The sequence below is a fragment of the Zalophus californianus genome, chromosome 6, assembly GCF_009762305.2.
Source record: "Zalophus californianus isolate mZalCal1 chromosome 6, mZalCal1.pri.v2, whole genome shotgun sequence".
NCBI classification, from domain to species: Eukaryota; Metazoa; Chordata; class Mammalia; order Carnivora; family Otariidae; genus Zalophus; species Zalophus californianus.
In genome coordinates, this window is record NC_045600.1 from 14673150 (window position 1) to 14700309 (window position 27160).

The 27160-nt window shown below is 38.6% G+C and overlaps 1 protein-coding gene and 1 pseudogene across 6 annotated transcripts in view; both read right to left on the reverse strand.

The window, feature by feature from the left end:
* TTC8 (tetratricopeptide repeat domain 8) overlaps positions 1-23715 on the reverse strand; it is a 51684-nt gene extending 27969 nt beyond the window's left edge. Inside the window, exons 1-7 of one of the 6 annotated variants that reach the window (XM_027571557.1) lie at positions 23530-23715; positions 12098-12127; positions 6871-6991; positions 5736-5799; positions 5248-5407; positions 4942-5031; positions 1894-1938 (exon numbers count right to left, since the gene is read on the reverse strand). In XM_027571557.1, the coding sequence (XP_027427358.1) occupies positions 1894-1938; positions 4942-5031; positions 5248-5407; positions 5736-5799; positions 6871-6991; positions 12098-12127; positions 23530-23643 (624 nt within the window). In that variant the 5' untranslated portion in view covers positions 23644-23715. The remainder of the gene's footprint in view (positions 1-1893; positions 1939-4941; positions 5032-5247; positions 5408-5735; positions 5800-6870; positions 6992-12097; positions 12128-23529) is intronic. The other 5 variants (XM_027571559.2, XM_027571555.2, XM_027571558.2 and 2 more) reach the window with 5 other exon arrangements.
* Positions 23716-26106: 2391 nt separating this feature from the next.
* LOC113910821 lies at positions 26107-26229 on the reverse strand (annotated as a pseudogene).
* Between the last annotated feature and the right edge of the window lie 931 nt (positions 26230-27160).

Sequence of the window (27160 nt, forward strand, 5' to 3'; positions counted from 1 at the left end):
TTTCACTGACCACCTTCCACCCCATCCAAAATAGCATCTTCCCCTGTAGCACTGTCCAATCCCCTACCTGCTTTCCTGCTCTGTTGCTCTCATAGTACTTATTATCCCATGACACGTGATGTGTTTCTAAATTTGCTGGTTGTCTCTATTCCTTGCACAACCAGGGTATGATCTCCAAAAGGGCAGAGATTCTGTCGGCCTGCTTCACTCTGTGATCTCAAGGCCTTAGAACAGTGGCTAGCACACTGTCTTGGCTTAGACATTTTTAGATGAAAGACTACATGTCTCTTCAATAAATGAATTAATCCTCAAAAAGTCAAGATACAGCTTTATGCTATGTAGAGATTGACTCCTTTATTTGGATGTTTCTTTATAAGGACAGTTTAACTACATGATTTTACATGTCACATTGAAAGCCTCTGCCCACCTTTATATTAAGTGAAAATGGCCTGTACCCACTTACTTACAGAAATATGCATGATTTCTGCTCCAACCTGGGTTTCCTCTCTTCCCTACATGGCCACATGCACTAGCACTTCGTGACAGACAACTTCCACATTGTGTGTATGGGGTGCAGGCTCTCACCAACAGTTAGTACCGCATCTTCCAAGATGTGCAGTGGTATCTCCACTTGGATAGTCTGTCACAATTTCAAACTCAAAATGCCTTCGAGTGAATTATCCAGCTTCCGTAGAAACTGACTACTTCCTTCCTTAATTATCCCGTTTCTGTTAGTAAAACAATCTTTCTCGTAGCACCTTTAGGAGGCAGATTTGATGTGTGTCTTTCCTCTGTCCTCCACATCTAATCTATCATCATGTTCCACCACTTCATTCTTTAAAATATCTCTTTGATGCTCCCATTTCTTAGTAGCTGGACAATTTATTTCTCACTCCATACCTTGCTCATGTTTTTACACTTTTTTATATTTATTTTCCCTCCTTCTCCCCAAAAATCTGACTGACTTTGTGGCTCTTTACTGATATCACCCCTTTGATTTTTTTTTTCCCTTTGCTACCTGTTGACAATTTCACAACTTGGCAATTGCCACTTTGTTTCGTTATGCCAATTTTATTTTCTCAGCTAGACTGCATGGCTTATAGAGTCAGGAAAAAAGAATATTTTTATTAGTTTTCCTAGCACATAGCACAGTGGTTGACACACAGAAAACACAACTGAGGAAAATGTTTTTATTTTCCTGAATATTTAACATATGGTTATAAAGCTTTTTCCCTAAACTAATAAGAAAAAGGGAAAATACTATCACCAGACACTGCGGAATTAACTACGTTCAATTTGACAAAATTTGTCATTTGCATATTAGCATGTAAAAAGTGAAACACATGAAGTCATATGCATATACCCTTAAAACTCTGCCAAGAAGCTACCAAGATGATTGAATATTACTGAAGCTGGGTGATGGGTGATACTGGCTCATTATATCATTCTCTCTACTTGTGTGTGTTTGAATTTTTCTATCATAAAATGTTTAAGGAGGGGGAAGGGGTGCATTACAAAGAAACCAGAAATACGCATATGAGTAAACCTATAATAATATACTATATGGACTACAGGAAAGCAATGGAACAACAGTGCCAACTATTAGCATGAAAAATAACCTGTAGCACAAGCACATTATGCAATATTCTCAATTATCTGTATCTTGCTCTTCAGTGGATATCTACATACTCTATGGACCAGGCACAGTTCTTACCACTTCTATATTTATAACATATTTTCCTCTTGAAACTGACAGTGGATTTGAAAGTATTAGTAATGCTCCAATTTTTAATAATTCCCTCTGTTGATAAGGTAAGAAATAGAACATTTCAGAATCAAAATCCCCAAAGTCAGGAAAATTACAAGAGAAAATAGCATGAATTCAAAACTTACAGTTTTAACATCATTTTCATGATGAAAGATATATTCAAACAAAGCCTATGAAGAAAAAAAAATGCCAAAAATACATTAGATTTTATTTTAACAAAAGCACTCTATTGTTATATCAAAACTGAGAGACTATTTTGACAGCAGCTGGGTTGAACCAAAATAAGAAGGTACTCTCAAAGTACCTTTATGAGTAAATGGTCTATCCATTATCTGTTATAATCACCATTTTAAAATACAGCAATTTATACCTGATTCCTGTTTTTATAGACTACAAACTGGAAAACTCAAAGAACTAAACAATGTTTTTCATATTACACATACTATTTTACTAGAAAGAGACAAATGAAAAGACCAACTTTGGAATTATCCTAAAACAGATTCAGCCCATTCTTTTACACATTTTACATATATGATATAGTGATTATGCTATGGATAATGACACTTTAGACATGAGGAAAATCTGGAAGTTCCTTTTGAAACAAAGTGGAGCTTAAGTGTAAAATGGGAGGTGTAGATGACTTCACTCAACTCATCTGGATAAATAAGCATTTCCTGAACTACCCCTTGGTGGTATCACGTTTGTCTGTAAAGCCATTATTGGACACTTGCAAAGAGGCTAGCGTATCAGGGTTATTACCAGAGAAGACTTAAGAGGCAACCAAAGAAAGAAAAAAAGAAATCAGGACAAGGCCCTTCTTTTAAAAACTATACCTATACCTCCACTTGTTCTCTTATAAAGAAGAAAAGTTTAGAGTGCAGTTGGTGCTCCCATTGCTGTGAAAAGTTACCATAGACAACTCAAGCAATCTTTATCAGAAATGAGTCCTGGTGAGTAAAGGCGAATTGGAAACCAAAGACAGAAAAGGTGGGCATTATTTCTACAACACACTAAAAAAGCACAAAATCTAGTTCAGTTTAAATCTATTACCACAGACCAGGTCTGTTCTAGAAGCATCTTCATTTGAGGGAGATGCCTTCACAGACTGCACTCCCCAGATAGAAAACAGCAACGGTGGGGGGGCACCTGAGGGGCGCAGTCAGTTAAGCAACTGACTCTTGGTTTCAGCTCAGGTCGTGATCTCAGGATCATGGGATCAAGCCCCACATCAGGCTCCACACTGAGTGCAGAGTCTGCTTAAGTTTCTCTCTCTCCCTCTTCCTCTGCACCACTTCACCTCCTCTCTCTCTCTCTCTCTCTCAAATAAATAAATCTTTAAAAAAGAAAACAGCAATTTTACCAACTAGCCATCCAGCCACCTCAAGTAAATGGCCTAAAAAGGCAGGGGAACCAGATATTCCATATGAGTTGCAGTTAATACTCCATTCTCACAAAGGTTAGGGAAATAAGTATAGCCTTACAATTCTAGTAAAATGAAGTTGACCAGATTGCTGTCAAATAAGAAATTAAGAAAAATGTCATCAGTGTTATTATAGGCTAATTCCCTATCAACTGACATTTCTTTTTCTGATTTTAATTTCAACTCTGTATGGCTAGCATCCATTCTTATATTCCTTAGTGTTTGACATTTAGTAAATATGTTAAACACCATTAGAACTAAGATTCAGAATGAACTCAGCACTCATGCACAGAATTCAGAGATTACAGCTACAAACCTGGGCTAGGCTTAGACTAGTTTCAGCATCAGCTAAGTGCTCATGTCTCTGAACTATTCCAAGCTCAACTCCAAGTTTATCTTTACACTGAAAAGGTCATGGACCTCTCAGGCTCTTTCTCTCTCTCTTTCTCACTCTCTCACCACGCATACACACACTTACTTTCACTCTCTTTAATTTAAAGGAACATCTAATCTTTTTAAGATTTATTTATTTATTTGAGAGGGGGGAGAGAATGTGCATGTACATGCAAGTGGGGGGAGGGGCAGAGGGAGAAAATCTTCAAGCAGACTCCCTCTGCTGAGTGCAGAGCCAGATGCAGGGCTCGATCTCATGACTCTGAGATCATGACCCGAACCTAAAGGAAAAGTCGGACACTCAACTGACTGAGTCACCCAGGTGCCCCCGAGCAACTAGTCTTTGAGTAGTTAGAATTATTAATGTAATTCTCAATAAGGATCACTCAAGCCAGTCAGTGATAGTGAGATGCCTGCCTAATTACTAATTAGAAGTACATATTTTTTTATCTTCCTTTTGGACAGTCCTAAAATTCTACAAGGATAGAAGATTATTTTTCTGAGAGTAGTCCAAGATGAAAAAGAAAAACACACACACACTGATGACCTTCTAAGCTTCCTTCCACAAAGATGATGCTGCATATCTGCTTTCTTTGTTATAAATTGCTATTCCTTTATCAACAATAGACAAACTATGGAGAGAGCCCAAATGTCCAATGACTGATGAATGGATAAAGAAGATGTGGTATATATATATACAATAGAATATTACTCAGCCCTCAAAAAGAATGAAATCTTGCCATTTACAATGACTTGCATGGAGCTAGAGTGTTATGCTAAGTGAAACAAATCAGTCAGAGAAAGACAAATACCATATGATCTCACTCATATGTGGAATTTAAGAAAAAAAACAGATGTTCATCTGTTTGTTCATATGGGAAGGGGGAAAGAAAAAGGAAAGGAGACAGGGAAACAAACCATAAGAGACCCTCAATGGTAGAGAACAAACAGGGTTGATGGAGGGAGATGGATGGGAGATGGGCTAGATGGGTGATGGGGATGAAGGAGCGCACTTGTTGGGATGAGCACTGGGTGTTGTATGTAAGTGACGAAGCACTAAATTCTATTCCAGAAACCAATATTGCGCTGTATGTTAACTAACTAGAATTTAAATTTTTTAAAAAGTTGCTGTTGTTTATCAGAGGAAAAAGAATTTCCTATAATAATGGTATATAGACTTTATTTCTGATTGACTTTACTTAAAAGATTAAGAGAAATTTTACACAGTTCAGTAATTAAACATTTCCGTTTCAATCAAGACATCACCTTTCCTTCACAACTTTTTTTCTATTTCCTACAATGTTGTTATGATAATACATCTAACATTACTTCATAACATATAATCACTTTAAGTACATACCTTTGCCAATTTAGGTTTCTGGGCATATTTTGTTAAATTCAGTCTAGATAAGTTTATAAAAGGTCCATCAGGACTTGTAAGCATGGAAGCCTATGGGGAAAAAATGACAGAACAAGAGATCTGAGACTTTCTCTTAAAACATAAATTGAGTTTAATGGGCATAAAAATTATAAAGGCAACATAAGTAAAAAAGAATCACCTGTAAAAAATCTCCCATATAACTTTCCACTATAACAATAGCAAAAAAATGATATAACATAAAGTTACTTGGGTAATACAAACTATGGTAAAGCTGACAGAATTTACCGTTCCCAGCCTGACAAATCTTCCAGATGAGCTGGTGATAGGGCGAGCTGTGTAGGCAGTTCTGGGAGTTCTGATGGCCTGCTCCATGGTGCCAGGCCTTCCACTCTGTGTGCCGGGTCTAAGGAAACCTGTAATGGGTCTTCCAGCTTGAGTGATTGGCCTGTGAAAAGTGTACATTGTGAAAATACAAAGAAGGTCAATAAAGGAAGATTCTCCTACAGTCTGGTCACTATTTAAGGACAGCAGGTATGAAACAGAAGTACAGGGGCGCCTGGGTGGCACCGTCGTTAAGCAACTGCCTTCAGCTCAGGTCATGATCCCAGGGTCCTGGGATCAAGCCCCGCATCAGGCTCCCTGCTCAGCGGGAAGCCTGCTTCTCTCTCTCTACTCCCCCTGCTTGTGTTCCCTCTCTCGCTGTGTCTCTCTCTGTCAAATAAATAAATAAAATCTTTAAAAAAAAAAAAAAAGAAAGAAACAGAAGTGCATACCTTATAGCTGGACTAGGCCCTCCCGTCTGATTAGTTCCAGGGAGTTTCAAAGATGTGCCAGGGCCTGTGAGATGAGATGGGAAATTCAATTAATATATTAGTTGTTAATCTGTAAAAACTGTCAGCTAACATAATTTTCAGAAATGCGCCGGCCTGGTGCAAAGGACATTAATAATAGGAAATGTATTTTAGGGAAATGTGTTTGAGACTGGTATTTATTGAGTATCTATCATGTTATTTTATGTTATCACATGTAATCCTCAAAGTCTGGAAGGTAGGTAGTATTCACTTGTTTAGCAAAGGCTTAGAGGGTTAAGCAAAGAGGTCAACCTGTTAGTAGAGCTGGGGTTCAAACTCAAGGCTAGCAAGCTTCAAAGCACCAAAAGACGGTTCTATACTCATAGTTTATTTCTGATATAAAATCTAGAATTGGGACATTTTAGCTCCAAAAGAGCAAAACGATGGGGAAAAAAGAATTCTAACATGAACAATATGTATTTTTTCTCAATTTTCATTTGAAGCTTTAAAAGTTATTATCTTTCAAAACATATAAATGACTGATAACTGTTATAACTATCAAATACCAGCAAGACCACCAAATGTCGTGGTAATCACTAAATACCATTTGCACTAGCACATCCGCAAGCTGGGGACTGGGCTTCTGTGACAATCCCAGCAGCATTCACAGGCCAGCATATCACCCCGTCACCTCACATCAAGCATTAGAGCAAATCACCTTCAATTATTACAGTGAAGTGATGTTTTCCAGTGATCTTTTAAAAAAAAAAAATCCTTTTAGAACACTTCTGTTGTTTGGGTGCTTCCTGGGTTGCAATTCTCAGTTCTGATATACTTAGATAAGCAGTTCAGCTAGAATGCATTTTAAATATAAAATATTTTTAAATGCATAATATGGCTTTTATTAAAAAATGGCTTTATACAGCAATCTCACATCTTAAGTTTAAGATAATATAATTGAATTGGGGAAGGAAAGTCTTTGTACTATATGGCAGGATAGAGACCATTTACTTGATAAATGTTTTTTCATGTATATGTCTTGTGTTTCTTTTATATACAAATAGTATTCTTCCTCCTAATGGCATTTCATTTACTTAAGGGAAGAACCAATACTTACGTGGAACTTGAGCAATAGCATTTTCATCCAGCATCATTTCTGCAATTCCTTCCTGATCTACATCAATTTCATCTACGTACACCATTTCGGTTAGTGCTCGTGCCTTTAAAATCCAAGCTGCCTATAAGCATGGATAAAATAAAGCATATATTAAGTAGTATTAGAAGTACTGCCTATAGGGGCGCCTGGGTGGCTCAGTCAGTTAAGCGACTGCCTTCAGCTCGGGTCGTGATCTCAGGGTCCTGGGATCGAGCCCCACATTGAGCTCCCGGCTCAGTGAGAGGCCTGCTTCTCCCTCTCCCATCCCCCCTGCTTGTGTTCCCTCTCTCACTGTCTGTCAAATAAATAAATAAAATCTTAAAAAAAAATACTGCCTATGGAAGCTTTATTATTGTCTAACTTTTTACTGGGCATGTTTACCACTTAGTGCATTATACTAATTTAAAGAACTATGTCAAGAAACTAATACAGGAAGGCAAGGTCATTACTAATCAAGAAATACCCATTAGATCAATTACCTAGTAAATAAAAGTGTGGTATTGCCTGGTAGTCTTCTAACATGCCTTTTTATAAGTAAAAGAAGATCTTTAGAGAAAATTTTACTGGAATAGTAATTTGAAAACAAATTAATTAAGCTACGACCACAGTGCTCTTTCTGCCTTCAGGACCAGAAGTCCATCATGAAGACTTCCCTGATGGGGAAACCTACTAAACCTACTTACTTCTTGTCTTTGTCCTAGAGCATTCTCTTTACACTTCTATTATATGTACTTACCATATTCGAGAAACTCTGTAATTATTGGGCACATGTTAGCCCTCCCTTCCCCAGAACACAAGCCTTTTTACCTTGTTCAGTTCTGAATTTTCCATAACACCTATGGTTTTTGCACACATTAGGTATTCCAAAAATGTTGAACTGAACTAAGATCAATTTCTCCCAATTCCCAATAACTAATCAACACAATCTTGGTTTGTGATCTAGCCAGTAGAAAAACTGCCGTAGAGTGTGTGTGTGGGGGGGGAGGGGTAGAATGGAAAACATAATTAAGAAATCTGGAAAATATCAGCTTTATTCTACCTTGAGAAATTAGATGTCAAGGTCTGCACAATTAAATATCTTGTTAAACATTTAAAACAGCCTTATCAGAAATATTTACTTTCTGCTTCACTAGAGACTAGAAGCAGAGAACAAAAAAGTCCTCATGTAAAGTACCCGAGATGCATTCATTCAGTCAGTCCATATCTATTGAGCACCTCCTAGTTACATGGCATTGGGCTAGGTTCTGAAAAGGAGACATGAGAAGATTAAAACTTGGGATTCTAATTTCCCTGAACACATCACCTACTTGAATTAAGTGACAAGGCAAAGCAGTGCATGATAGGTGACAGGTGTGTGGTATGGAAAATGGTTTTATAGGAATTAAAAAGAAGAGATCTTTTTGTGGGCTAAAATAATTGGAATGCATATATTAGACAAAAATTTTTAAGGAAAGAAGAAACTCTTCATGCTTTCACTTTAATGGGAATAAAGAAGGCTGCCTTCATTGCATCCTTAGGTTCCTAAAATGAAATTATATTTGGTTAGATGATTGGGTTTTTTAGCTTATACTTTCCTGGGTAAGGTTTACTGTATTCTCATCAGATAACTTTTAATAAAATGTTTCAACTGTGTGGATTTAACACCATTGAATGAGCAGAATATGGAATCAAATACTTAATTTGTAAAAAAAAAAAAATTCCAATTGGAACTGCATCTAATTATGGGATCCACTAAAGTGTGGAAACAATTGGAGGTTTTCAATCCTCAAAGATCAGGAAGGTTGGCAGATCTATACAAGTATGCTCAGGGGTCAGGGAAGTCATCCCTGGCTTGAACTAATGGTTTAATTTAACTTCAAAGATAGAAATAAGTAATCCTGATTTATCTTGAGTCCCCACAGCTCAGACTGCCCTGCAAGGATCTGATGGCTTTCATTTCTCAAAAGGGTGTTCCTTGGTCAGCAGTCTGGTGGACAGGAAGGACCTGCAGCATTTGCTTTGAAACAGTGAGGCAGGATGTGGGCTCCGCTGGTTCACTCCCATACTACCAGGGAGCACCTGCTACATACATGCCAGGTCCTGGGAATAGAGATGAGTAAGCCACAGGTCTTCTAGCTCACACGAATTTCAGTGTTGTAGGAAAAGCACAATAATAAAAGTTTGGAGCATACTATGGGAAGACAGAAAGAGGCACCCAGCTGCCTGGGGGTGGGGGGGGGGGGTGGAAGAAGGGTAGAAGAGAATTTGCTAATGGCCAAGACTGGAAAGCGTTTACTAGGCAAAGCAACGGGACCAGGGCAGGCTAGCTTGAAGGCTGGTGGCAAGTTTGGCAAATCCAAATCAGTTGAGTAGGTTGAATCAGGTTCAGCTGAGGCAGCAATCAGAGAGGAAGCTGGAGAAAAAGGCAAAGGGCAGATGAGGGACCCTGTATGCCACAGTGAGACATATGGACTTTCATCCTGATGAGGAGGAGCTCATAAAGCTTCAAAACTATGACTTGGAGTTCTAGTTAAATCGACTTTTTAAAAGCTAAGTTTTTATTATTATGGTATCATTTACATAGCTGGGCATTAATTATCCCTGCACATATCTTTTTAACAATTTGCATGTATCTACTGTTATAGTCCACTCCATCATGCTTCCTGACATCCATCTGCCTACTAATCTCTCAAATATTAAGAAGGTACAACTTTTTTTTTTAATATTAGGCTAAGCAAAATAAAAGAAAGTAAATCCACTGTTCCCTCCCCACCAAATAATAAATGCTTCACATCTTTTTAAAAATGTTATTCCATAAGAAATCACTTTTTCAAAAAGGTAAATAGATCTATATTTATTTCAGTTTCTAGAACCTAATTCTTCAGAAGTAGAAATAATGGTGGGAATCTTGTATATTTAAAGATCTATAATAACATCTACTTAAACCATTACTTAATTTTACTTTATTTTACTTTAATTTTACTTTAATTTCATCAGTATTTGAGAATATTAATTTTCCTGACTTTCCTTCTGTCCTAACAAAAGTGACCTTGAAAATCACATATCACTGCTTGATTAAACATCAGACTGTATTCAAGAACTGCTCTTGGCAATGTGAACAATTCTTAGGATTTTGATGAAAACAGCAGATGGGGCTTTGGCTTTAAAAAAAAAAAAGTTAAAAATTTTATTTTGGAAACAAGCCAAGTATGTTTTACAGCCCTAAAATCCTCTGTTTAAATTAAAAAAAAAAAGTTCAAAACTAATCAGTGATTAGAGTAAAATGCTAACAAGGCACAATGGATGATCCCAAACTGCCCCTTGCATCTGAATAAAAATATAAATTGGTGCTATCAGATATGTTTAAGTTGTTACTAAATGACAGGGTCATGTAGTAAATACATTTGAATACCTATCCATTGGAAGTACAGTGAAATCAACAAAAATCATAGAAGTGTAGGAACTTTTCTAAAGGGAAAAGCATAGATTCTCATCTAAGTGAGTAATCATCATGTCAATTATGTCCTTCTTTGCCTGTGAAACATAATCCCATCTCCTTCACCTACTGAGGCAGTCTACATGACATTACTCTTGAGGCAATAACATCAGGGAAATAATGCCTTGCTTGTACTATCTTCTGTGAGGTTGATCCAATTTTTGAAAATAAATATATGAAAAGGTAAAAACTCTAGTGACTGAGCAAAACATGTTTGAATTGTCCTGTTCCTTTTAAGACAGAATTTGAGGCCACTAGTTTAAGACATAAAAGAAACAATTTTGTTAGGTTATTATTAGAATAAGGCTGCCAAAGAACAGAATGTCTAACCTGATTGAGCCATCATAAGAATCAGTAACATGTGACACTCTGCCTACTCTATGAAAATGAAAACTTAGACACAAAATATCGAATTGTTATTGTAAAGCCTCATTTATTTTGAAATTGTAAAAATGTGCAAATGAGGAAGGCAAAATGTGTAAATAATGAACTCAAAAGAATCCTGTCAGACTTGTTCCCTTTTTATTCTTTTAGATCACTATCCAGTGGATAATTCAGTCTACAGTAACAGAACAGGAAAGTAATACTAAATACAGATCCTTCATCAAGTCCCTGCGCTGGATGGAAACTTTCAAATGCCATTTACAGTTTTAAAACCATACCAACAATGCAATTATTGGTGTTTTAATTTAATTTTAACAAAGACTTCCAAAATTACTGAAAACAAAAAGCACATTACTTTATTTATAATTTAGGTCCTTCTCAAACAAATTGTACATATATAATGCAAAAAACAGCTTTGTACCATCTATCAATTTGGAAATCATGATTATGAACATTGTAGACAATGTTTAAATCCTTTTCAAGAACAGAGTGCTACATTTTAAACTATTTACGGTGCCTGTTTAATGTCACACAGACCTCTATCAGAGTACTTTGTATCTTGCTTTCTTCTAAAAGGTTGGATGATTACTCATATGAACCACATAAGAGGTTCCAAACTGTTTATTTACCTAAAAACCACTGTTACAATTCTCTCTTATGTGGCAGTGCAAACACCTGGCAATATTTAAGCTCTCTGATTTGTAGCACTTTCATCCCTTCGCCTTATTCCCAGACTTACTGGAAACCCTCTTGAGTTAAAAGATTCACCTCCTCTCCTTGGGTTCCCTCCAGACTCATTCACTGTGTCTTACCCAGTTAGCAGGTCTCTGTGGCCACCTCCTATCTCTAACCACGATGATTTAGTAGACATGGCTATCTGGCCAGTGTGCCCTTCCTTTCTTCCTCGTGGTGGCAGACACCACTGTCTAAAACCAAGCCCTTCCCAAGCAGAGTCAGCCTACTCTTTACTCAAAACATATTGTCCTATCCATCACAGTCTTTTTGGACACTTGGGGCTCTGCTGACTTCTTGGCTCCCTTTCTAAGCTCCTGGTTCCCCTTGCCTCCTCCTCTATTTTTCTCAACCTCTGGTCAATATTGGTCATTTCTATTTAAGCTCCAAGTCCTAAGACCATAAGACTACTCATCCATAGATATAAAAATATTGGAAATATAATACTTTACATAAAAAGGTACAGAATGTCTGGTAGAGATGGCTACTTTTATAACAGCATTAACAGATATGCAGCAAACTTTCTAATCTACAGGAACAAGTAAGCAATTGAAACTACAGTATTCTCTAAACTAAAGGTTGCAGCTAAACCTTTACCTGAGACACTGGCAATTCAGGATCTGGTTCCTGGAAAGCATTAAGAAGGTAGTAAACATTTTTAAGAAATACAGCTTCTAAAATAAAAAGTCTTAGTGACAAATTAGGTATGTATAGGTGGACTCAAACTCATTCAATAAAAATCCAAATATTCACTTTAATTTTTCTCCACAACTGCTTTCAAGAGTTTGAGATAGATCAATACTAATATTGGTATTAGTGTAAAACTGATATATACTGAAGAGTGCTGAATTTTCTACAAGTAGGAACTTCTAATTACTCTAACCTCATTTAAAGCACAGAGAAGTTATCTTAACTACTTGTTTAATGAAGACACAAAATCTCAGAAATTAAAATAATTTTACAACTATACCAAGGTAACATTTCTTTATACTCAAAAATAAGTTCATGGTGGTTAAAACATTCAGACTTTAATCAATTGGGGAGGAGGAAGAAAATCCACATACTATAAACCCTTCTGCTCCACATATATATAATGGGATTAGTTGCTGAAGATAAAAAGTTAATTCTGACTGTAATGTACTCTGAGAAATGTTTATAAATAGACTATGTCATATATATTAGTGTCAGGTGCTAATAAGCTCAGCGTTTTTTTCTGTCCAAATTAAATAGAAATCCACTAGGAAAAAGTCAGACTTGTAACAAATTTATTTACAAAACATCTACATTTATATATCTACGGTTAGCAACCTGCATTGAACACTTAATTGGCACGTTTTATGAGGGAAGCCACCAAGAAACAAAACAGAGAAAGAAAAAAAAAAGATCCTTCCTTGCCTTGCTTTCTACAGCTCTAAAACCCAAGAAGAATACCCTAAATATTTTAAGAATATATTATGTGCACAAGCAATGTGTAAGCCATCTGGTCACCATACAATGATAAGCAACTTCTGTAGCAAAACACACAGGAGGAACATGACAGGCAAAGGCTAAGCTCGGCTAGAAAAAGTGAAGGCCTCAGAGGGTGGGATTTAGAGAATATTTGGCAAGCAGCTGAACCAAACACAAAACAGCAGCTAAGAATATGTGGCAATTGGAGGTTTTCAATTCTAGTGTGTATAAGGAAGATCTGGAAAAGTACAGATTGCCTAGAACCCACAGTCCATACTTAAACATACTGATAACAGGCAATGAGATGACAAAAGAAATAACCCTGTCTATTCTTTCCTCTATTTATTTGTAGACAATGTCTGTATGAGACATGTCTCTCATTTGAGTCTCAAGACAACCACTGGAGGGAGGCAGGTCAGTGTTCTTATCCATTTGACAGATGAGGAAACCAGCTCAGAGAGGTCATATAATTTGCTCAAGGTCACACAAAGAAGCCAGAGCTCTTCCTTGCCAGTGCATCTTGGAGATTAAAAAATGAGCTGGACATAATAAGGCAGGATTGAAGCATAAATTGTAGGAGAGGTACAAGATAAGTTCCACACAGAAAGAGAAGAAAAACGTTTACCAAACAGTACTTGAAAAGGAAAACCAAACAGGTATAAGAGCTAGAAGCCTCTAATCGTAAATAAAAACTGGACGCCTGTTATCCTGCCAAGGGCAAGAAGATGCTTCCAGTGGCCCAAACTCAAACCGCCAGCTCAGCCTCAGTGTTCCGTTCACTGATAAAGGTCTTTGTGCTCCATGTGGTTCTTTTGCCCCAGAGGAACACATTTGTGATTTACCATGCAGGTAAAGAGCATGTGGGGAAATGATAAGCAATGAGAAGGTCAGAAAAGACAATGAGAGGCCCAGAAGATGGGAAGGTGGAGAGACAGGTGAGGTTGCTTGGATGGAAGGAGAAAGGCTTGGAACCAGGAGTGAGGCAGAGAACACGTTAGTTCCGCAACATGCCCCTGACGGCCCTGGCACCCCGCTAGGTGCTTAAAACATTCTATGAGGAAGGCACAGAATTATATAAATTTCAATACAATGTATCAAATGCTATATTCAAGTTAGGGGCCAGTTATAGATGACTTAGAGGGAGAAGGGAAAAACAGAATACATGGGAGCTAAGGGAGTCAGAGAAAAGGGAAGGAGACTGTTCTGGAAATTACTGAGTGCCAGGGATCTATGAACTATATTCAACATCACTTTATCATCAATTTCACTGAACATTTTCCTCACAGATGCTTCCCAGATTACCAACAATCCTTTCAGAAAAATATCAATGACAGAATCCTACTTACAAATATCTCTAGCTGTATATAGAGAAAATAGCTAACATTTGTGATCACTTACTGAACTTAATGCTCACAACAACCCTTTGAGGCATATTATTATCCCCATTTTACAGATGAGAAAACCCTGAGGTCAAGGTGTACAGGCAGTGTTTGAACCCAGACACTCCGGGTCAAGAGCCTGCACTTGGCTGAGTATGTGAGATCACAGCAAGGCATGAAAGCTGGCTACTATATGGTGAGGGAGACCAAGGCCGGGTATGGCTGGTCTGGACTGGAGATCCATCAAGAGTAGCAGGACCAAGAAGGAAGAGTCAGGATGTTTTAATTTATAGATAGGGCAAAACTTTTTTTTTTTTTTAATCAATGGGACTTTCATCTTTGGGTCTCTCAATTATAGTCTGTTATTTAAATTAATCCACCCAAATAGGGAATCACAAGATAGGTTCATTTGGTCTAGCAGATTATTTCCATGGGTATCAACACACTTGAACCTAGGGGAGCCTGAGTGGCTCAGCTGGTTAAGTGTCCAACTCTTGATTTCGGCTCAGGTCAGGGTTGAGAGATCAAGCCCCGTGTCAGGCTCCCTGTGACAGGCTCCATGCTAGTTAGTACCTGCTAGAGCCTGTTTAAGATTCTCTCTCTCCCCTCTACCCCTCCCCCAACAACTTTCTCTCTCTCTCTCTCTCCCTCTTAAAAAAAAGGGCAGGGGGGCACCTGGGTGGCTCAGTCCGTTAAGCGGCTGCCTTCAGCTCAGGTCATAATCCCAGGGTCCTGGGATCGAGCCCCGCATCAGGCTCCCTGCTCAGCGGGGACCCTGCTTCTCCCTCTCCCTGCTCCTTCCCCTGCTTGTGCTCTCTCACTCTCTGTCAAATAAATAAACAAAATCTTAAAAAAAAAAAAAAAGGAAGCACCAGGCCTAGCCCTAAAGTCAGAAGAGCTAGGCTTGATCCTCAGGGAGTCACTTAGCTGCATGACCTTGAATAAATCATACAACCTCTGTAACTTAGTCCGCCTCTCGAATTGGAGCAATAGTGTCTATAGGATATTTTTAAAAAGAAAACCTTGCATTTTTAAGAATATTTCATAATTTTCAGAGTCTTTTCACATATGCTATCATAATTAATGAAAAGTAAGGTGCTATCACTTTCAATAAGAAGTATAAGTCACATAGAATTTCTTTATAAACAATCCTATAATGAACAGAAAAGCATCCAACATGCTATTACTTCCCTTCTCAGAACTCAGAACTAACTCCCAGTCATGGCACATCAAATTAAGACTTCCCTTTACTCTCCTTCAAAGTGAGTGACTGAGAGGACAGGGAGTGGAGTGACACTGCCTAGAACCAGCAAATACTAATTAGCATCACATCAGTTTGCTTCCTTCCTTCATCCCCAGGGTAAGGCTTTCTCTCTTAGGTTGTTGCTGTTACTTCAGGGAATCAAATCTCTAGATAATTCTGAATGTGACTTCTTAATTGCCACCAATACTTACTCTGGCTAATGAGTCTGAGCCGGCTCTGCTCTGAAACTACTGAGACATTTTTCAGAAGTTAACAGCAACAAGAAGGGAAAAAAAAAATGTAAGAGAACAGAGAAATGGATGGATGTCAGAAGGTTTAGGGAGATCTAGGGACCAAGTAGCCAAGTAGGAATGTAATCTAAAATACAGCGGGAATACAAATTCATTAAGTGAACTGCTCCACAGAGTATAAAAATCAAAAGATTAAGTTTGACTGTCTCCATGGCCCCAAAGAGGAAATAAATTAGATAATCATACAGAAAGATGGTTTTGTTTTGTTTTGTTAGGCTTGGGGCATCAGATCATTGTCTCAATCAACTACTAAGATGTAGCTCACTGGGGACCCCTGGTTCCATGTCTTTCCTCTAAGCCAGTGGCTTTCAGCCTTTTCTCTATCTTCAAATCATTTACAATAATAATCCACTCCTCTCTGTAACATCTCTCATTATAAGTAGAGATTGGGGAGGAGAATGTGAATTCCCATTCTGATATACAGCCAACACTCCCACTCCCAGAATCACTGATTTTAATAATTTGAAAATCTATCAGAAATCTACCCTATAATAAAAGCATACCGTCTTTTAAAAACCTCACTGCCTGAAAAACCTGCATGTTTTATGAACTGTTTAATTATAATGGAGCTAAAAAAAACTGGGGCTGGTTTTAAAGCCGTGCATCCGACATATGGAACACAAAGAACAGTAATCAGATTAGGCAACTAATCAGGATGATGGACATGAGCTGTAACAGCAAGCATTCCCTCTAGGTCACACTGCTGTGTGGAAGGAAGACAATTTTGCATTTCTCCCTTTTATATCTTATAACCAGTTTTTCAATCACGATTTAAAGAACACTTTGAAAAAAGACAATGCCTCTCTATGAAATTCTTGCTCTTACTATATTTTATCGAGCAGGGAGACTATAATAAATTAACCAGTTATCTTTATTTCTTTTTTCTCAAGAGATCAGACTCTTAAAGCCATGCTTACAGACCCTGCCTTCTTATTTCTCACTACTCTGCACCTGGGAAAAACAGTTCACAATCCATCTTCTTCAAGAGCCTTTCCCCGTTACCAAATACCGTGTTATTACAGTCAACCTACCCTTCAGTCCTTTTGTGTCCAAATTAAAATGTATTACTCTAGGGAAACATGCTATTCCATAGTATACCTCCCTGACTAGCCTAACTACCCTGACTTGGGCAAGAATCAAAACTGAATAAAATCCAGATGTCCTAATGGAAAGTACAAGGCACAACTTAAATATTTTTGATGATAGTATACCAAAATTGTATCTCTTAAAGAAGAAATAAATGTAAAAGGAATAGTCTCAGAGGTGGGCTTATCCTAAAAGCATGATGTATCAGAACCAAAATGGGTTGAGAAGCTCCCTGGAGCAGCTTAGAGAAAGATTAACAAATAACAAATCACTGTAGAGAGGTTCTCCTCACCTGGGACAAAAATAAGCAAAACCAAAAGTGAAAAATAACATCCAAAACAAAAGCTATTTTTGTCTTGGGAGAGCAAAACTGAATCCATTTGGCACACATAAAAATATTTTAACTTCCTTGCTCTTCCGTGTGTCCAGACACTGCTTCAAAGTCATTCATTTGTACTAAAACCAGTTTGGTGGCACAGGAATGGTAATTCAAAGTGGGGAAAAAAATACTCTAAAATGTAGAAGCCTCAAAAAACGCAGCCCATGAGGCTAAAGGAGCATGTGAAGATAAATCAGCTAACTGCAGAGCTGAGGACCATCTGCTTCTTCTCTGATCACATTTCTGTTAGCTTTTCATAGATTGGGAGTCTCACCATCATTTAACTTCCTCCACTGAAACAATGAGAGTATCATAAGAAATGCCAGTGAGGATAACTACTATCAGAAACACTCTCTGGGAGGAATCTAGGAAGAATTTTCTTAACTGATTAAAAAACAATAAGGTGGGAGCGCCTGGGTGGCTCAGTCGGTTGGGTGTCTGCCTTTGGCTCAGGTCATGATCTCGGGGTCCTGGGATCAAGCCCATGTCAGTCTCCCTGCTTCTCCGTCTCCCTCTGCCCCCTCCACTCCCACCCTGCTCATGCTCTCTCTCTTTCAAATAAATCAATAAAATCTTTAAAAAATATAATAAATAATAAGGTATACAACATGTTCACTTGCTATATTTATATATTGTAAGAAGACTGGCATTATGGTGATAGTTAGCACCTCTATCACATCACATAATTATCACTTCTATTTTGTAGTGGGAATAATAAAAACAAAAACAAAAAACTGACCCTCAAATCAAGAAATGAGTTAAGAATGTCCATAATGCAATTACATTTATTTGAAAAGGTAAATATATGTTTAGGAACCTATGGGGGTGGAAGGACACAAAGGTCCTCAGGCAACTAAGATGATCTTTGTAAACAGGAGGGAAGGTGGTACACATGGATAATGCCATCAAAACACATAGGGGTGCCTGGCTGGCTCAGTCAGAAGAGCATGCAACTCTTAATCTCAGGGTTGTAGGTTCAAGCTCCGCATTGGGCGTGAGATTACTTAACAATAAAATCTTTAAAATACACACACACACACACACACATAAACACGAATACAATCGATACACTCATTCAGCAGATACTTAATGAGAGCCCCTGTGTACCAGTCTCTGCCATAGCCATACAGATATGCCATGCTGGATTCATGCTGTAAGGAAAGGAAAGAGAATTTTCAAGTTTTTAATCAAAGGAAACTTCTTAAGCTTCCTAAAGCTCTTCATTAGTTGTATCATCACTCCAACATAAATATTTTTAAATGTTTTAATTAAATAAGAAAAAGGGAAGATTTCTACATACCGGGGGAGATCATACCAGGAAATATTTCCAAAATAAAATAACATATGGGTACAAAATACACAAATTTGTGCTAAGAAAAGCACACAGTGAAGGAACTCTCATGCACTGTTTGTGGGAATGTAAGTCGGAACAGCCACTGTGGAAAACAGTATAGAGGTTCCTCAAAAAATTAAAAATAGAAATACTGTATGATCCAGTATTTCCACTTCTGGGTATTTACCCAAAGAAAACGAAAACACTAATTTGAAAAGATATTTGCATCCCTGATGTTTCCTGCAGCATTATTTACAATTCCCATGATATAGGGGCACCTGGGTGGTTCAGTCGGTTAAGCGTCGGCCTTCAGCTCAGGTCATGATCCCGGGGTCCTGGGATCGAGCCCCGCATCGGGCTCCCTGCTCCGTGGGAAGCCTGCTTCTCCCTCTCCCACTCCCCCTGCTTGTGTTCCCTCTCTCCCTGTCTTTCTCTCTGTCAAATAAATAAATAAAATCTTCTAAAAAATAAAATTATATTAAAAAAAACACACAATTCCCATGATACAGAAGCAACCATATCCATGGATAAAGAAGATGTGGTATATATGTACAATGGAATATTACACAGCCATAAAAAAGAATGAGATCTTGCCATCTGCAACATGGATGGACCCTAGAGGATATTATGCTAAGTGAAATAAGTCAGACAGAAAAAGATAAATACCGTATGATTTCATTTAAAACAAAACAAACAAACAGAAAATAGAAACAGACTCAAATAAAGAGAATAAACTGATGGTTGCCAGAGGGAAGGGGTGGGGGAGTGAGTGGGCAAAATGGGCGCCAGGGAGTGTGAGATATAGGCTTCTAGTTATGAAGTGAATAAGTCGTGGGAATAAAAGGAACAGCAAAGGGAATATGGTCAATGAGACTGTAATAGCGCGGTACGGTGACAGATGGTAGCTACCCCTGGGGTGAGCACAGCATAGTATAGAGAAGGTGAATCACTATGTTGTACACCTGAAACTAATGTAACGTGTGCCGACTATACTCGGATTAAAAAATTAAAAATAATTACTTAAAGAAAAGTACACAGTGGAAAAGCATAACGTTTAAAGGTTGAGTCAAAAAATAACTAACATAAGGGGCGCCTGGGTGGCTCAGTCGTTAAGCATCTGCCTTCGGCTCAGGTCATGATCCCAGGGCCCTGGGATCGAGCCCTGCATCCGCTCCCTGCTCAGCGGGGAGCCTGCTTCTCCCTCTCCCTCTGCCGGCCACTCCCCCTGCTGGTGCTCTCTCTCTCTCTCTCTGTCAAATAAATAAATAAAATCTTAAAAAAATAAAAAAAAAATAACTAACATGAATGCACCCTATAAACTTTTCAGCAGCCCTATCCAGCTATCAAAAGCCCAGTTTGGTAAGGTAACTCAAGTTAAACTTCTACTCCTGACATAATACTGCATTGTTCTGGCAATATATATAGTTCCTACTTAACTACCTCAGCAAAACAAATAAAAAGGATTAGAAAGGAAAAGAATATCATAAATTTCTTCTAGATCTGGTACTGATTCTCCTAGGCCTACTCTGATATTTATAGGAGCTAAACTTATCAACTCCTGCTCAAAACAAAAAAATACTAACAAAGAATAACATTTTTTAATGTCTATGGTATTAGACATTAACTATGTATCACATTATAGATTATTCTTTGAAATCCACAACAAATAAGCCAATAGAATAGGCCAGGGCCTAACAAGACCTACTACCCTAATGATCTTAACCACGTCAAATGGTTAACCAATGCCAACAGCAATATTTCCCTATATAAACCTCCGTCTTTTTCTTCATTATCATTATCAAAATCACAGTTCCGCCAAACAGACCTTATAACAAGTCTTTAATCTGCCAAGAGGGCCCATAAGGCCTAATGATAGCTGTACAAGAAACCAAATAAAAAGACCCAAGCCCTTAACCTTATTTAGCTGCTAATTCAGGAGTTGTAGACAACGTCCTTAATCTGTTTATCTTACTCTTCCTAGATAAAAAGGGGAGCAAGAAGATCTCTATGGCCCCATCTAAACCATTAATGAAAACACTGCTGCTTTGCCCTGCACTTTCCAAAATGGTATCTCTCCAAGATAATAAGGGAGAGATCTCTCCCTCTGCCTCCAAAAAAAGACACCAGAGATCACATAAGTTTCAGAATACTGTCTCAATCAAAATTGGTTAGGTTTCCTTCCTTCAGGTCTTTACAGAACTTTAATACAAGCACACAAATACGTCAAAATTCTTTACCATTTAGCTAAAATCTGGAAAAAGGCACAGTAGATGGGAAAATGTACTAGGAAAAGTTGAGAAACACACCATTTTGGAAAAATTTGGCTACATAAGGGCCAAAGAGGCAGCATGGTATAGATAAAGAGAATGGGTGTACCAGCTTTGTAATTTGGGACAAATTACTTCACCTTGTGCCCCAGTGTACTGAATCTGTAAAATGGGGGAAATAGTACCAACTTCCTAAGACAGCTGAGGATTAAATGAGACGACTTATAAAACCCTCTGAACCAAGCCTGACACAGAGTAAATAATAAATGTTAGCTATTATTTTTGTTACCTACTTTGCAATGTTATTCTAAGCATTGAAATCCATATAATTCACACAACTTATGCCTGGCAAGTAATAAGCACTCAACAAAAGGTCAGTTAATTGAACACATAAAATTCTGATGACAGTGCCTAGCACAAACTAAATCTGAATTCACAGGCACAGTACTGTACTGAATGCACTATGATTATGTTACTAAGATTATAGGATCTTTTTATTTAAAATTTTTTTTATTTATTTGAGAGAGAAAGAGAGGGTGAGAGAGCACAAGCAGGGGGAGCGGCAGGCAGAGGGAGAGGGAGAAGCAGGCTTCCCGCTGAGCAGGAAGCCTGAGTGGGGCTGATCCCAGGACCCTGGGCTCATTATCTGAGCCCAAGGCAGACGCTAAACCTAGTGAGCCAACCAGGTGCCCCAAGATTATAGGATCTTAACCATTAATAAAAACAGTACTGCTTTGCGTATAACATTATTTCCCCAGGAGACGATGTCTCCCTAGTGTGATAACAATGAAGATATCTGACCCTTGCCCACTACCAAAAATAAGTTTCAGAACTATTGTATTAATCAAAATTAGGCAAAATTAAGTTTCTTTTCTTCAGAACCCAGGGCCTTTAGTATGAATCTTGAATCTCTCAGGGAATATACAGTTCCCAAATGCATTGAATGAGGAAACTTCCTTTCACTGAACAACAGTTCTTGGGACTATTGCTCTGTGGAACACAGAAAGGAAACTGCCCTAAATCAATGGAAAAACAGAAACAGCATGTACTTTACATTGTACAGCATGTACATTGCAAACCATTGTGCCTAGAACAATGTCTGGTACATCACATAGAGTTTTAACAAAATTTTGTTGTACAAATGTAAAGGGGTCAAGATTTTGTAACGTTCCCAGTCATATTTTATTGTGGAATTTTTGTGTTTTTTTGAGCAGCATCGGTGGGACTACTGTGGCAAGAAACACACTTAGAAAAATGCTTCCTGAGGCAGATGGGTGGCTCAGTCCGTTAATCAACCAACTCTTAATTTCTGCTGGGGTCATGGTCAGGGTCCTGGGACCCAGCCAGGCATCAGGCTCCCGCTCATCGGGAAGTCGGCTTGAGGATTCTGTCTGCAGCCCCCCTATCCCCTGGCACGTTCTCACTTTCTCTCTCTGAAATAAATAAATCTTAAATTAAAAAAAAAAAAAAGAGCTTCTCCAACAAAAATGCAGTCCTATTAACTAACATGAACTAACACAAAAAAAGAATCTAGCTTAGTATTCCCACTAATGTGGATTGTTCTAGGATTGTTCTATCTGGAAGTCAAAACGTTCACCTCAACAGGTTATCCTCCATCCACTTGCTGGAAACTAAGGCAGACCCTAGTAACAGTGTTCACACATATGCCTCCACTTATGTAACTCCCCTCAATTTCCCCTTTTTTTCTAACATCTCCAAGGCAACACCACTAGAGGAAAAGCTGGAGAACCAGTTTTTACTAGAAGCACTGACAAACTGCCACAGCTCTGCTCTTATTCTCCTTTTTTCTCCTTTTTGCCTCTTCCAGGAACTACCTGCCACGGGAGTATATGACCATTCTTTCTCTTTGTTTAATATCTTAATTCATCTTACTATGGTAGTACAGTAATAGTTTATTTAAGTTCTCTTAAAACCACTGTCATCATTCCTTTAGGGGGGCTTTTTCCCCCCATTCCCCACTCCTAATAGTAAATGTATCTCTTCCCCTCCTAGATTCGCATTTCTCTAACTTGTATTATTTGCCTCAAAATGCACTCATGTCCCAGAATCAAAGCCTCCTTCACTCTTGGACAACAATCTTAAGATGAAGTGGAGAGATCACAACGTTTGATCAAAAAAAAAAAAAAAAGGCAGCTATTTCAACAGGAGGTGAGAAGTTACAGATCTTTGTTTATACATCAGTTTTAGAAATTAATGACGCACACGCAGCAAGCTTCCGAGTCCATCCGTATGCAAGTATAAATGAATTATCAAAGTTCTGCACCCAAGTAAAATTCGGTGACTTTTTACGTGTTCCTTTAAGGGACCCGTAAAGGAAAGGGGCTGCTGAAGTTTGAGGAGGGGGCGGCCAAGACACAGCACTCGAGGGTCCCGCGGGGACTCGGGGACGCCGCCGACAGGGACGAGCCGGCCACGGCTCTAGGGGGTCTCGTTCCAGATGCCTGTGCTGACCACACGGTCAACTTCGCCCTGGGCCTTCCTCCCTGGAGCCCCCACCCGGCACCCCCAGTGCCCTCTGCCTCTCGCTGGGATTCACAGGGCTGACGGGGTCCGGCTGGTACCTGGTCATAAGGGGACTTCTCCAGCATCTGCGTGCACAGATCTGCGCAGAGCTGGAACTTCCTGCGCCTAAAATAGCTCCAGGCCAGGAGCAGCGGCTCCATCTCCGAGCGCATGGCGGCGGAGCGCGGCCCACGAAGGACCAGGGGCCGGGCCAGGGAGGAAGCGGGAGGCGTCCAGCTCTGCCCGGCAACGCTCGGCGGCAAGGGCCTTGCCTGAGAGGTGCCCGCATCGCGCCTGAGAACAGGAAAAAGAAAACCCAGCACGAGCAGAACTCAGCTACAAGCCTTGTTAAACTTTGGTTGCAAAAAAGGGTGTGCTTTTAAAGGATACATATTTCATTAATGTCGAGAAGAAGGCACCATGGCTAAATTAAGAGGTAGTGACTTAGACACCTCCGATTGGGGTCCTCCACGCTCGCAAAGGAGGAGCGGTTGCCTAGCAGCCGAACGCTCTGCTTGCTTTGCAAATCTAAGCTATGTCTCAGGAGTTGACCCTCCTACGGGTCGCTGTCCTACTCTTCCCGTGTACGCATCCTTGCTCCTGTCGTTTACTGTTCAGACTCTAGAAACACAAGCATGAGAACAGTTTCTTCAATACCATACTGCCCACCAGAACCCAAAGACCTACATCCTAAAATTCTCCAGTTTGTTTCAAGTCCTCAAAAAATCTCAATGTTCGAATAGAAGGGAGCATTGAATACTGCTTAGCCCAACCGACGCATTTTACAGATGAGAAACAGATCGGCTCAGAGAAGAGAAATTATTTACCTGAAGTCGCATGAATTTAGGGAGCTGGACTGTGATCTGGGTGACTACAGGCTGTTAATACCGTTTATTCAACGCATACAGATTCTGGATTACAAATTGGTGACGTTTTTGCAAACAAAATAATGCAACACAAAAAATTAAAAGGGAGCTTTTTGAAACGGCATCTCCAAACAATTGCTGTTTGTCAAATGCTTATTTGTGCAGAATAATTTCTTTAGGCACAATTCTGACTTCCCTCTAGAGATTTACACAGATAACAAATATCTTTAATGGTTATGAAAAAAAGAAGTGTGACCGGGCTAAATCCAGGTAGACTTCATTATGGAGGACTAGCAGATCTTTTTTCCTTGCCTCCTTCCTACCACAGGGGGAGAGGCAAGAGAGGAAAAATTAACTTAATACTGAAGAACTTTCTGGTCAGGTCTAAATCTCCTTTATAGATAAGAAACAACAATTCTTAGCAAAGATAAATCACTCACAATTTTCTCAAACTACTAGGGTACCATAATGCAAACATTATATTTAATCCAGATATTTATATCTTTCATAGATATCAAAATAAAACTACCTTTCTAACCTGAGAAATGGGTTGAGGGTAGTTTTTTTCCTCCTTTACTAAGCAGTCTTTCTTGAATTTTTGCATCTCAGAAGCAAATAGTTATGTTTATTATAATTAGTCCATTTTTGTTTCTCTCAAAGTGCCTCTAGAAATGTATTCTGTCCTAAGCAGCCTGTTGTTTCTGGGAGTCAGGTTTTCAGGACCACGCATGCTGCCAATTGCACTTGAGCTCAATATTTCAAAGGGACTTTTTGTTTGCTGATACAGTATAAGCAGGTGCTATGTAAGTAATTCTCAACTCCAGCTCCATATTAGATTTTTAAAATAAATTTTTTATTTTAGAGTTCCCCTATTGTTAACATTGTTAACATTTTATATTACTACGGTACATAAAATCACAGCAAAGGAACCAATATTGGCACATTGCTTTAAACTCCACAGTTTATTTGGATTTCAGTAGGTTTTCCCTGATATCCTTTTTCCATTCCAGGACCCCACTTTGGATACATTATTACATTTAGTTATTGTGTCTCCCTTCCCTCTTCTGGTCTGTGACAGTTTCTCAGACCTTGTTTATGATAACCTTGACAGTTTTGAAGAGTACTGGTCAAGTATTTTGTAGAATGTCCGGAAATCTTTTAAAAACAGATGGCCGAATTCCATCCTTAGAGATTCTGATTTAAATGGTTTGATATTAAATAAATAAATAAATGGTTTGATATAGAGCTAAAGCATCAGTATTTTTTTTTATGTCAATCCTAATAGGCAGCCAGGGTTGAACACCATGTTGAGTTCTACATGGTCTTGCATATATTGAGCTCATTGCCAACTTCCTACACAGGAACAAGGTTTTTGTAAGTGGGAAAATAAATACATACATACATACATACATAAATACATAAATATATAAATAAGTATGGAATTTAAAAAGTGGCATTAAAAATATTTTAGGGCCTTAATAATTCATCTTAGCTTCTTTCAGAAGGCTGCTATTTGTTTTTATTTTAGAGAAGTCAAATGGATGAGGAAAATTGTGGATTACTTAGCAAACTGCTGGATGTGAAACATGTCCAAATGTAGCATAAACTGTGCTTTTAAAAGGTTATAAACATTTGGGGTACCTGGGTGGCTCAGTTGGTTGGGTGACTGCCTTCGGCTCGGGTGTGGTCCCAGAGTCCTGGGATCGAGTCCCGCGTCGGGCTCCCGGCTTGGCGGGGAGCCTACTTCTCCCTCTGACCCTCTTCCCTCTCATGCTGTCTCTTTCTCTCTCTCTCTCTCTCTCTCTCTCAAATAAATAAATAAATAAATAAAATCTTTTAAACTGATAAGAACAGATACTACACTTGATCTTAGCCAAAAGGCCGAGAAGCGATAATAAATAAAATCTTTTAAAAAAAGGTTATAAACATTTGTTATTTTTTAATCGTGTAAATATGTTAATCATATGAATGTACAAATAGACTTTATTACATTTTTTATAATTTCTAATCCATAATGCAGAAGCCATTGTTTTAAACAGCATGCTAGTAACAGGAAGAATAGCAAATGTAACAGTTCCTAGTGAAAGCGGTAGATAGGAATTACTAGAGCCATTTTCCTACTGAAGAAAATGAAGCAGAGAGATACCTTAATCCCTTTGAAAGGGTCAGTTTCACAATCAGAGCTAGATCTCAGTTCATGGATCCTTATCTTTTGCTCTCCAGCGACTAGGTGTCTCTTTAGGTTAATTTGGTTTAAAGTCAAATGCCAAAGATAATGTAACTTTAAACGCCAAAGTTTAAATTTTCTTCAATCTTAAATGGGTGTTATTCGGGCCCTTTAAACTCAACCCAAAAGAAAAGCAAAGTTAAAATGGGATCTTCTCTTGGTCAACAAGTATTTGTGTAGGCCCTATGCTTGGGGAAATGAACAACAGAGATTAAAAAAAGGGGTCTCGAGCCCTAAGGGTACTTAGCGGGAAGAGCATTGGATTTGAGGTCAGACTTAACTAGCTGTGTTTTCTCAGGCTAATTAGGAATCAAGTTAGGATGCCGGTTAAGAAGTGGGCTGTGGAGCGGCATTTCCTATATTTGAACTCCTGACTCTCCTAGACATGAAATGTGGGGATCTTGAGCAAGTGGTATAGTAGTCCTGTGCCTCACGTATGTGCTTCATCTATAATATGATGTGTGTTTGCTGCATTCTTTAAGAATTTTTGATTCTGCGTTAAAGGACAAGGAAAACAAACAGGATGTATGAAACTCATAAGAAAGGTTAACTATAGATAGTAAGTATATTATAGACCCATAGGACATGTTAAACATA